Source organism: Semicossyphus pulcher, unplaced genomic scaffold, assembly GCF_022749685.1.
Source record: "Semicossyphus pulcher isolate SPU_LCO1_2020_fin unplaced genomic scaffold, fSemPul1.0.p SCAF_18, whole genome shotgun sequence".
Classification (NCBI taxonomy): Eukaryota; Metazoa; Chordata; class Actinopteri; order Labriformes; family Labridae; genus Semicossyphus; species Semicossyphus pulcher.
Window position 1 is genome coordinate 24,857,210 of NW_027211691.1, and position 12,421 is coordinate 24,869,630.

At 41.1% G+C, this 12,421-nt stretch overlaps 2 protein-coding genes across 5 annotated transcripts in view; both read left to right on the plus strand.

The window, feature by feature from the left end:
• Positions 1–4,228, plus strand: part of tnikb (TRAF2 and NCK interacting kinase b) — a 61,796-nt gene extending 57,568 nt beyond the window's left edge. For all 4 annotated transcript variants that reach the window (XM_069666873.1, XM_069666874.1, XM_069666871.1 and 1 more), the window contains one exon: positions 149–4,228. In XM_069666873.1, coding sequence (XP_069522974.1) covers positions 149–232 — 84 coding nt within the window. In that variant the 3' untranslated portion in view covers positions 233–4,228. The remainder of the gene's footprint in view (positions 1–148) is intronic.
• Positions 4,229–6,634: 2,406 nt separating this feature from the next.
• eif5a (eukaryotic translation initiation factor 5A) lies at positions 6,635–11,017 on the plus strand. Its single transcript, XM_069666902.1, has 5 exons — positions 6,635–6,656; positions 7,950–8,137; positions 8,719–8,823; positions 9,316–9,447; positions 9,874–11,017. The coding sequence occupies exons 2-5, from the start codon at positions 7,970–7,972 to the stop codon at positions 9,937–9,939; spliced, it is 471 nt and encodes a 156-aa protein (XP_069523003.1). The 5' UTR covers positions 6,635–6,656; positions 7,950–7,969; the 3' UTR covers positions 9,940–11,017.
• Positions 11,018–12,421: the final 1,404 nt, after the last annotated feature.

A 12,421-nucleotide genomic window follows, 5' to 3' on the forward strand; every position in this document is an offset into this window, starting at 1 on the left:
GATACTCTCGAAATGCCGTTTCAGCTCGACTTTAACATTTCTCAGCTGCAGAAACAGGCTGTTAATATGAAAATATCTCGTGTGATGAGCTTGTGACACACCAGAGACAGATGTTGGGGCTAACGTTGTCCTCTCCTCTCGTCTGCAGGTTTTCTTCGCCTCAGTGCGCTCCGGAGGCAGCAGCCAAGTCTTCTTTATGACCCTCAACAGAAGCTCCATGATGAACTGGTAACCCTTCTCATCGACCCACAACCGTCCTCTTCTTCACTCTGAGCATCGCCCGACATCAGGAGAGAGGGACGGCGGGACGACGGGAGGACAGCGTGTTTTTTGTGTGTGTACAATGTGTGTGTGTTGCTGGAAAACAACAAGCTGCTGAACAGGAGGATTGAGCAACTGGAGGAAGAGTTAAACCACAGGAGCGTGTCCATCATAAACATACACTCTAACTATAGGGGGCGCTACAGGCCTCATTGATGGTGTCACTGCCTGCTGGGCAAAGGGGACGCCACAAACTGACAGTGGACAACGCGTTCGCCTTCCATGTGGATGTTTGATGATTGTTCTAGAGAGATTTGATCCGGACATCTAAGGACTCTGACATCATGCCGAGTAGCCTTTGACTTCCCCTCATGTTCGAGTGGGGAGCTGTAGAGAAGTTCTCTGTGTAGCACATTAATGATTTCTTACAGGGTGTTCACACTGCGAGTACAATTTGTCCTTCTACTCTGCTTGATTGTGGTGATGCAGTTGTTCTGACTTATTGCAGCAAATCAGACTTATTTTAGTAAGTAGTAGGTAAAAACTTCTGGCTGTAAGGTAGCATCATTAGTAGAAGGAAACATGTCACGTGGGTGCAAAGGTTTATGAGATTGGCCAAACCAGAATCACGTTGAAGGCACTCAGTCCATCCACACTCTGCAGGCTTAACTTTTCTCCTTTAATTTTGCCTTTTGCTGAGCTGCTGTTTGTCCCCCAAAAATTACCTTCAAGTGGATAAATCAAACTCTAACCAAATACTGTCGACGAGCAAGTCTGAGCTACTTGGAAAACCTCAATTTAAACCACAATTATGGTCTGATGAGATTAAAGAGGACCTGTTCTGCTCTTTCCCATTTCTGTATCTTTATTTAGGAGTTCCATTTGAGTAGTTTTGCATGATTCACTGTTTTAAAAAAAACTTAATTATCTGATAAAAGTCGTCTATTCCGCCTTTGAGTTCAGCCTCTGTCTGAAACGGGCCGTTTTAGCTCCTGTCTCTTTAAGGCCCACTTTCCTCTGATTGGCCAGGTTTCAGGAAGCTTGGAGATGGCGTCTTGCAGTCTAAAAAACTGTTGACAGGACAGCACAAACTGAAAATAAGGTTAACTGAGACTCTTTATGTGACATGTTTTTCATCAATGGAGGTTTTATATTTGTAGAACTGTCCTCAAACCATAAATATTTCACCATGTCAGTGAAGTCATCCAATGTGAAGTCTGAATATGTCTGAAAATTATACTTGTGACATTTTAACATTATTTATACGATGAAAAATAAGGGGAAAGCTTTATAGGTCCTCTTTAAGAAGCAGTTGTGTCTATCATTGTTGAGAATAAAGTCCCCTTTTCAGGGTGGGATTACAGACTGTAAATTGACAATCATGAGAGGTGAAGTCTTTGGTCGTCAATCCAGACAGAAGAAGATCTCGCTGTTGGAGATAAAACACTGCCTCCGTCAAATTTATGGACCCACAATGTGACTGCTGCTCCTAGACAGTGGCTAACAAGCGAGTTTGTTGGCGTATTTGCCCTAAAGGATTATGTTGCAGCTGTTTCAGCCTGATTTACTGCTGTCAGCTAAAGCAATCAACTGGAGCAACGCTGTCTACTAGTCGTTTAGACATCTCAATATGTAACAACAGGAGTTTAAAAAAAAGGTTTAAAAATACCTGTATTATCCACAGACTGGATAAAAAGATGGCCGACATGGCAGCTCCCTAAAAGTGAAGCCAAACCCTCTCTATCGCCCCCTGCTGAGGGGCCGCAGTATAGCTCATAAAGCCCGCCTCCTCCATGTTAACAGATGGGACATGAGCCAAACTATAAAATCAAAATACACGTCAAATACATTTTTCTCAAACATGGTTTCTGTCATTATAGTTAGTTCTTATCATGCTGATTTATGTCCAAGTGTTCACAAGTTTACTTTTAATTAGTTATTTGATGCTATAAAAAGGGGGCGTGGCCTCATGATTGACAGCTCTGATGACAAATGGGGCTCCTGAGACACGTCGTCCATCTTTATATACAGTCATTGGTATTACCCTTTAACACTTTTGGTAGCCATCTTAGTGTGAAAAAAGTTTGAGTTAGCCATTGGCATCGAATTATGTACTTCTGATAGTGTTGACTGGTCAACTTAATATAAGTGGATGTTTTCTAGACTGACATCCTGTAGCAAAAAACATATAGATGTCTCCTTTGCACTGTCAAACGTTTTCCTCATAACGCAAAAGAGGGCTACATCAGAATCCGTACCCTTTGTGAAACTGTGCCCGACGTGTCTGTTGTGTTTCTGATCATTTCTCTGTAGGAGACAAATCAACCTGCTGTGACCTGATGACGGTGCTGCTCACAGTGTGAACACTCATTACGAGTGCTGCTTCTGCTGAAACACCTTCTGTGTCTGTTCCCTGTTAGTAGAGAAAAATACTACAAACAAGCAGTTAGAGCCACAGGGGAAATTCTACTCTTGTCATTGAGGATGCTGCACAGCTACTGCGGCTACTTTGTCCTGGTGTTTTGCTAATAGGGAAAGGGAGGTTGTAGATATTGTATTATTGCTGCAACACAAAAACAAAATCTTCACATCATTTCTCACAAAAACGAACTTGGCGTAGAGTAGTTGCCAACTTTTGGAAGTTTCTACTTTTGATGCCCTCTGTTCCCTCCACCTTTTTCTGTCCCTGCTGTTCTGTGTACACTGCACCTGTGTAAATACTCACTTTGATGTTAAGGGCAGACTTTGCAAAGCAGGTGTGAGGACTGAAGAAAAAAATAAATAACGGTCTCGCTTTTTTGTCACACCTCTGTAAAATCTGTCTGTACTGTAGTTCTTCTCAGATTGGAGTTTAGTTTTCTTCTGACCAGCGAGCCGAGCGAAGACTTACACAGAAGTTTGGTTTACACTTCAAGTTTCCTCTTTTCACTGTCGTCCATCACCGTTTATTTCGTTTCACATTTTTGCATGGTGACATACATGTTTTACTTGTCGTCACTTGTTAAGAACTGTATGTTTAAGGCAATACACTGACTGATCTGACCGTAAAAGCTGGACAGTGAATCATATTTTCTCACCACACAGAGCTGTAAATTGAAAGTAAGCTATTATTAGCTTAGCATCTGGGCTTTGATCTCATGCATAACAGTCAGATAAGTCAAATTTGTAAACTGGAAAACTAAAAATTCTACATTAAAGTCATATTTTGTTGATGCTCACATCCAGAGAAGCTGTTAGGACGAGGCTCAGCATCACTTTGGATGACATTTTCTATTTTTAGCCAGGTTAATCCTTTGCCGACGCTCCCTATAAACACTGCTGTTTGTGGGATTGTGATCGGGCTGTGAGGGGGGGAAGTGATTCATCTTTTACTTGATATTCTTTTATTTTTCATTGATCTGTAAGGATGCGATAGGTGGAAGCGAAGCCGCTTTAAAGGCCAGCTGAAGCCTTTCACATGTGCAGGATGTTAGCAGTAATCAACAGCCTGTGAATACAGGTGAGGAGGCGGGGGTCAGTTTTAAAAAACAATGGATAAAAAGATATATATACTGTAAGAAGTTATGATGATATCTTACTGATCATTTTAGGGAAAGACTAAAAAATAATGTTCACTTATTAAAGCTTAGTTGTCTTTCTACAGAATAGAGAACATTAGCTATAAGAATTTCTAAAAAAAAAATACAATGTTTTTATCGTGGTATTATTTGTATTTGTATTTCAATTTTTGTACGTATCGAGACTGTGAACGTATGTACGGCTGTCAGCCTGTGTGTGCGTGTGTGTGTGTGTGAGTGTGGGTGTTTGACTGTGTAGATGAGCAGGTATGTGTGCACAGGTGTGTGACATGCATGTGAGTGTATGTTTTCACCTTGTCTGAATCACTGGAATCAGTCAAAAGACGACCTCAATCTGGTAACACACATCTGTGATGTTTGAAATTCTACAATAAATGTCCTCTCCTTGTACAGCAACTCAGCCTGGTCCAATGTCTTTCTTTACACTTTGTTTGTACAAGTCTTCTTGACAGGTGTGTATGGATGTGGAGCTGCAACTGACAATCATTTTTTACAATAATGATCAATTAATTGGCCGATTATTTTAACCATTATTTGACTCATCTATTATATGTCATAAAGTTCTGAATTGCATCAAACCAGCAGTTCAAAATCCAATTTACAAAATTATAAAAAGCAGCTAATCTTTACAATTAAACAGCTGTTTCAATCATCCAAATATTTGCTGATCACTTTTTTTTTTGATTGATTAACCTATTAATTGTTGCAGCTCTGGCAGGATGATAAACTTCCTGGTTTGGAGAAACCAAAGAATCCTGCAGCCTGTTCATCACTTTTACTCATTAATTTTTGCACACTATCAATTCATATTGGACAAATGAAGAGGATGGGAGGAGGAGAGGGGAAACTCTTGTCTATAGAGAAACAAAAAAAAGTTAAATTCACTTTATTAACAAGTAGGGCTGTGTATTGGCAAGAACCTGGCAAGATGTATCACAAGACAGGGGTTTGATATATTGCATTATATTGCCATCCAGTAAACAAGGGGAATTATGCAGATTTGTATGTCTATTTGTTTTAAACTGTCATAATATAGAAAAACACAACCATACCATGTGTAAAATGTTAAAATGTAGGGAATCATTTTTCTGCTATTTTCCATACTTTATGGGCCGGTTTCGCGGACGAGGCTTAAGACTAGTCCCAGACTAAAATGCCTGTTTGAGCTGTCTTTACTCAAAGCGACTCGCATAGCCTGTTCTGGATTAAACTAAGCTGAAGAGGGGGGACTAGAGCTACTCTAGGACTAAATTGAAGCTTGAATTAATCCTTCAAAGAGGCAGGTTTAACTTCTGCTTAGACCTGTTTGTTAAGAAGCATTGACTATTCTGAATATCTAAATGAAGACCAACATGCACTACAGAGGCCAGCCAGAAGAGTACTTGTGGATAAGTGTAATGGGAGTTACTACCTGAAGCAGCACTGCTGTCCTGATCCTCCAATGGAAAAACAGGATCAAGCAGATGTGCCCATGGCTGAGGCCAGCAATGACCAACAAGGACTTGCATACAGAGATGCATTTACATTGCAGCACAACCAGATGAGTTGCCATAATGAATCTATTCATTATGGCTTATTTTTCCTTTGATAATGTTGTTTCTTCAAAAAAAAAAAATAGTGTGCAGCAAAATTTCAGTAAATGAGTGAGCAACGAACAATAAACTCATTTAGTCCCTAGAATGAAACAAGACAACCAGCATGGTTGACCCCAGTGGTCAGCCAAAAAGACTAAAGATTGAAACAGACCGTGTAATATACCAAAGACAGTAACCACTGTCTTTGGTATATTTATGTGGTGCTCATATCTTCATCTGAACTGTCCGAATGGTCATCATCTGGTACACCATCCAGAGGTTGCTGGTGCTCTATTATTCCAGACAGCAAGTCACTCAATTCACCAGTATTAAATCGCTCTCCTCTGATCCCTGCATTCTGTTTTTAAACCAGTTCTTAAGGTTCTTCCACAGAGTCTATAAAGGCAGATGTGATTCTAAAATGTACGTCACAAAAATATAAATATGAGAAATGTGAAATACTGCAAACAATGAAGATATCTCACCTGAAGTTGTTGTACTGTTTTTGTTACATTTTCATTTGTGTTCATTGCAAATTGCAGCCCAACCACTCTTTTTCTTTTGCTCAGTGGTAGTAGTATGGCTTTTACTTCAATAACTGGATTGTTCAGTAGAGTTTTTTTCAGACTCACTTAAGTATTTTGAACAAATTCTCTTTGCCTCTGCCGTTGTTTTATCTCAAGATTCACATCAGCCATGGTGCTCATATAACCTAATGAAGCTTAACCCTGGTGTTCTCTTTTAGGCTTACTTACCTTACTCCAGGACTCCATAGTCTCCGACTAACTAAGTTAAACTTAGGCCACGTCCATGAAAGCCACTTGAATTTCCTGGTTTAACTAGTACACACTAAGACCTACTCCTGGCTTAATCAAATGTCAATATCTGTGACACCGGCCTTAAGTGTATTTGCTGTGCCATGGATTTAAAATAATCTGAATACGTCTTCCGTATGTATTTTAAGGGTAATTTAATAATATAAACTTATTCAGTACAGTCGCGTGAAAGGATGTTCTTTTTCCTTCTGAGACCCAATAAGCTGCCTTATTTCTTCCCTTCCGGGTGCCCCGTGTCTAATAACTGCTAAACTAGGGGGTTGCCATGTTGGAACACCTCAGACCTGGCAACCCTTTCTGCCGGGCTCCGACCGGAACACATAAACGCCCCCCTCCCTTCTTCTTCTACGGATGCTGCAGTAAAGTTGCCCGCGCGTGCGCACTTTCGGTCCTCTTTTTCTTGGAAGGTAAGTGTGGCATGGCGCGTGTTTCTGCCTTGGGGGGGATAAATGCAGGACTTAACGGTTATTTAAGTGAGCTGTTAACAGAATCAGAGGTACTAAAGCAGCTGTGTAGAATTTTGAGAAGCTGTGGAAGCAGTTATTTGATTCGTCGGTTGATGTAGTCGGTTGCAGGGCAGGGTGTGGGTGTCCATGATCTAGCTAACATTACCAGGTTGAATCAAAGGGACATGCGGCCTTCGACGGCGCGGTCAGTAGAAGTCGCTTGTCATTATCTACCTAATGTCTGCGTTGTTATAACGTCTTTAGAATCCGCGGTCCATTTCTCATGGGAAGTTTTTAGTGTTTGTCATGTTTACCTAACAGCCCTCACAACAGGCCCTGTCGACCGCACATGAATCTTTTATTTGGACGGAGCTGAATGGATGGCTAGCGTGACTAGCCACTGTTAGCATCCCATTGGCTAACCTACCCGGATAACGGTATTCATTATTTGAGAAGCAAACGCGCCTATTGCTACGTTAATAACCATCGAGGCACTATATGCGTATTCTAACAATGCTGGCTTATATGACTAACCTTCTTAAAATTAGAAATGTATAATGTTAGCTAATGCTGGCATATGTAACATTGTTAGCTTGAGTTGTACCGTTTATAGCGCTGTTGAACTTGTAAACTCCAGGCCAGCTAACTTGGTAAAGCTCGCGCTAGCTCAATGTGTTTATATCACATCACTTAAATATCAATTTAATGACCGCTAAGAGAGTTAATGTTTTTATCTAATTGATCTTTAGCTAATTAATAAATGTTAGTTTTGATGCGTTTCAAAGTTATTTTTACTGTTTGCCAACATGACAGAAGTTACAATAATGAAAGTGGCACAGCTCTCCAGCCTCGTGTTGAGTCAGGCTAGTTGCCTGTGCTTTAACATTTCGAGTTGCGGACAGCACGTTCATCAATTAACCATTATTTAGACTTAATTTAGCACCCGGAGCACATCTTGTAGATTGCCACTTTTCCCGACATCTCGCGATATTGATTAGTTAAGTAGTGTCTCAATAGAACAGTGAGTGCCCTGGAAGGCAACAGTGAACAGGGCCATGAAACTGGTTTTTAACCCGATTTAAATAATATAGTTGTCAATCTCTTAAGATTTTTATTGTCAACAAATCATGTCAAGACATGAACATCAATCTGACTCTCAGGCTCAAGTTTGGATGTATCAGTTTGATATTTACCCCTTAATCACATTATAAATGTTGGACAGTAAGGTGAACCATCTGTCAATATCTCTTTCAGCACCCCTGACCCATCGCACCATGGCAGATCCTGATCTTGACTTCACGACTGGCGAGTCTGGCGCCTCCGCCACCTACCCTATGCAGTGCTCGGCTCTGCGTAAGAACGGTTATGTGGTGCTGAAGGGACGTCCCTGCAAAATTGTGGAGATGTCCACCTCCAAGACCGGCAAGCACGGGCATGCTAAGGTATATCTGTCATGTTTATGTACCTGTGGATGTAGGGGCTACAAAAACCAGATGTAAATATCAGGCAAAGCGTTTTTTGTCTTTTGTGATAGAACTTCAACTCGACTACTGTCAAACATGCACTTAGCAGACACCACAGGCTACGCTTAGGTTAGAAGCCTTGCACATTTCAGACCAGCCCAATAATCCAGAAGATTTGCCCTAGTAATGCAGTTATGGTTCCTTATCTGTTTTGTCAGAGCACTAGGTTGCTTCCATGTGTACTTTGCCCTCTTGTTGGACTTGTCTAGTGGTTAAAACTTGAAGAAATGGGTACAATACAGTGATTCCTTTGTTGGAATCCCATTATACCAGACTCCTTATTTTTGTTTGGGCGGGCGGGGGGGGGGACATAATGTCAAAGTGTTATTGTGACTGCTGACTCCAGTTAGTGTCCTGAACTCTTCAAGATTGTTTTGGTTTGTAATTGTAATATTGTCATTTAGATTTATGTGACTTGTGTGCTTTCATACATTCAGGTTTTATCGTTTTACATTTTCACATCTCTTAAATATATTAAATGTATAATATTTCTTCTGTAGGTTAACCTGGTTGGTATCGACATCTTCACCAACAAGAAGCATGAAGATATGTGCCCCTCCACCCACAACATGGATGTTCCCTCCATCAAGAGGATAGACTACCAGGTACGCAGGCGGTCTAAACCTCTAGAACTTTCTATCACACAGGTGACAGCAGTTAAAGGGCGTGTAACTCTGTTCAATCATGTGGCTGCTGTTTTCTGTGTCTAAAGTTCAGATCTTCTTTGTGGTCAGGTTTAATTTAAAGCATGCCGTGATGTGCCACTGAATCGGATCATATTTACACTGTCAAGTCAGTCCTGCTTGTGATAAAGTTTCCCCCTCTATTTAAGCATCGTTCTCTAATATGAATGGAAAAGAGAGAAATATGAATCCTACACCTTTGACTTCATGATTTAATATCAGCAGTCCAAATTGGGACATGTGCAAAATGCTGGTATTAGTAATTTTACTGTCTGAGTGACACTTCCACAATGCCACTCATGTCCTACCATCTGAGGTTTCACCACAGAGCTAGTTGGAGGTTAAATGCTGGTTTTAATGGATACTAGAGATGTTAAGTTAGTTACTGACTGCTTTCTGATGTCATCTCCCCAGCTGATTAACATCACTGAAGGCTACATGTGCTTGATGAGCGACAACGGTGACATCAGAGAGGACCTACGCGTCCCTGAAAGCGATATCGGCAGGGAAATCGAGGCAAAGTGTGAAGCCGGTGATGAGTTCATGGTAAGGATCTCGAGCTGCAAATGCTTTTACACCTGATGAACAAATGCACATATAAATTAAATGTCTTGAGTGTGTAAGTAATTCCACATGTTTGGAGCACAAAAAGTAACGGTGGATTTTCCATGTTCACAGTAAACGTGAGATAATTAAAGTTCAGTGTTAATAAGCATTTTAACAACGTGACTCATGGGGGGACCTGACGGCAGAGACTGAAAGATGTAAATGACTTTGCCTTTTCTTCACATTGTTGGCAGCAGTGACAGCATGAATGTTTGAATGAAGCTGTGAATTGAGGATTTACACTCCACTGACTAAAGAGGATTCAGTCCTGGACTTTAGGAGGAAGTTGTTGTGGGAAAATTTGAGGAGTGGTTCCATGTTTCATGTCTGAGATGATTACTAAAAGATGTCGTGTTCGGTCCTCAGGTCACCGTGATTTCTGCCATGGGGGAGGAATGTGCTGTCGCTACCAAGGTCCTGGCCAGCAAATAGGGAGATGGACTTTGCTGCCCAGGCAACAAGCACCACCCACAACCAGTCTCTTGCATTCTCATTGGTTCTGTCACCAAAGCGTTGGCCTTCACAGACAACCTCAATCATTCTGTTGTGATTTCTCTCATCATTGATCTTTTTTTTTCTCCTCCCCTTTCCGTTTCTCTTTTCCATTGCTGTTGGGAGAGTTCTGCTGCAGCTCGCTGCGTGGTCCTCTGTCTGATCGCTGAGGTTTTGTTTGGTAACAATCTACTTTATATAAAACAACTTCAAAAATAATGATCAGTTGCTCATTCCTGCTTATTTTTGCCTTCAACGTGTTGGTTTCGCCACTCACATTCCTGAATGTTTAAATAACAACGGGATTCAGCTTTTGTATGATTATTTTTTATATTCTTGAATATAGCAGGTCTAAAGCCTTTTAGAGGGGAGGGGAGGGGGCAGTTTGAGTTAAACTAGTGGGAGGGAGGGTTTCCCCTGTAGATACTAAATTCTGGTGTAGGTCGTCCCTCTAGCAGCCATACCGCTTTCCAGCATGGCCCGTGCTCTGGTCCCTGAGTGGATCAGGTGGGACAAGGTCTGTTTTTTCTCTCCTAATCGCTGGGATTGGTGGTGGCGAGCACTTAAGAGCACTTGAGGTCCACCGCAGCATGTCAAACCTCTTAAACCAAGAAAAGAGAAGTGTTTATTTTTTTTCTCCCCCCCCAAGAAGAACAGAAGCAAACTTCAGTGATTAACCCTCGTGATGCCAGTCTTGTCTGTGTAGAAGTTTGAGGGGCGTGAGGGTCCTGTGCACTCGCACCTCGTACGCGGAGGCAGTCGGAGGCTCGCCCCGCTGCCCCTGTCATCCCCCACTACAAAAGGAGTGTTATATTTTGTTTAGAGAGGCATGAGTGTGTAGCGGTGTGGGCCTCCGAAATGTGTGAGGCGGTTTGCAGTGAGGCGTGTTTCTTTTGAGGGACTCGATCGGGTTGGGGAGGGTGGTAGAGTTGCAAACTTTTTGTTCACTCGAGGCCTTTGTCACCTGACTGGAGATGGCAAAAATAAAACGATGAAACAAATGGACAAAAATTGCAAACTCTGTCTGGTTTTCTGTCTCTAATATACCTGCTAATTTAGAAGTGAAGTCAGCACGTCAAAGTAACGTAGAGCTGTGACGCAAAGTGATTCGCTATTATGGGAGGTAAAGCTTCTACATGGCACTACTTTCTCCTGCCGTGTGCCATCGATGTAGAACAATTAAGGGTACCTTCAAAAACCAGTTTAGTTGTACCAGCCAGGATTGCGTACACTTTAATCACGACTCTTTATTTTAGAATCAGTGTATAGGAAAAACAAACTTGTCCGCCATCATGGCAGGTGAGTAAAAATCTCTTACCTGCCACAGTCTGACACTTAACTTTAATTTGGCTGTCAGCAGGTTAGAAGTTCATTCCCTGATGGTGGACATGAAGTGCTGAAATCTTTAAACAGAGTGCTTAATCAATGTGTGCTTGTAAAGGTAAATCTCTCACGTAGTAGGTAGTAAATTCAGGTTAAATGCCTTGAAAACTTGCAGATGAGAACTTTTTTTATTTGTTTTATCGTCTTGTACATTTTAACATCTGATCCTATTAAAGAAAAATACCATAAATTCTCAAAGCAAAGATCCTGCTTTTACATTTTTACTGTTTCAGCCAATTCAGTTAAAGTTGTAAATTGTTAAATTCATTGCTTCAAGGACAAAGTTTTTGTTATGAAAAACTGGAGCTGAAAAGTTTGAAATTATCCTGCAAAGTGACAAACTGTCGGATAAACATGAACAGAAAGTAGACGATGGGCTTTTGCACACAAAAGGTGGCCAACCCTGTCTGTTTATGGGAATTCTGTTCTTCTTTGGTGTTTTGAAGTCTTGCTGCTGGTAGAAAATGGCACCTGAACTCGAGTGCTTTGTGCACTGCAGCTGTAAAAAGTCCTGATGTTCCTCTAAACAGACATGAAACAAAAACATGATGTTCTCAAGGAAAACCTGTGCTGCCAATGAAATCACATTTCTATGAAACAGACCAGGAGATGCACAAAAACACTAGGTGAACAATTAGACTCAAACACCTATTTATAAGAATAAATCAAGAGGCAAAAAGCGGGTAACAATTATGTGTATGAATGCTAGTTATAAATATCCAATAAGATTATTCACACATCTAGTTTCAGACATTCAAAGTGGAAGCAAGAATACAAACTTGACTAAAACAAGCCTACACTTGAACATTTGAGATTTGTTATGTGGAAACCTTTTTACTTTATCTGCTGATGCATCTTTTGTTGTGTTTCAGCAGTTTTAGTCATGGCAGCAGACACACCCTAATAATTATGTGATGAACCGGTCTACACTGTGCCACGAATGGCACCATTATGAAAGAAGGAAGCAGGTTTTTTTTCTGTGTACCAGTCTGATCAGTCATGGCTTCTCTGAGTCACTGGGAGGGATTTCATTCTCTGT

Coding starts and splice junctions, on each gene's coding strand:
- eif5a (XM_069666902.1), top strand. CDS start 7,970: ATGGCAGATCCTGATCTTGACTTCACGACTGGCGAGTCTGGCGCCTCC. Junction 8,138..8,718: donor GCAAGCACGGGCATGCTAAG/GTATATCTGTCA, acceptor TTTCTTCTGTAG/GTTAACCTGGTTGGTATCGA. Junction 8,824..9,315: donor TCAAGAGGATAGACTACCAG/GTACGCAGGCGG, acceptor TCATCTCCCCAG/CTGATTAACATCACTGAAGG.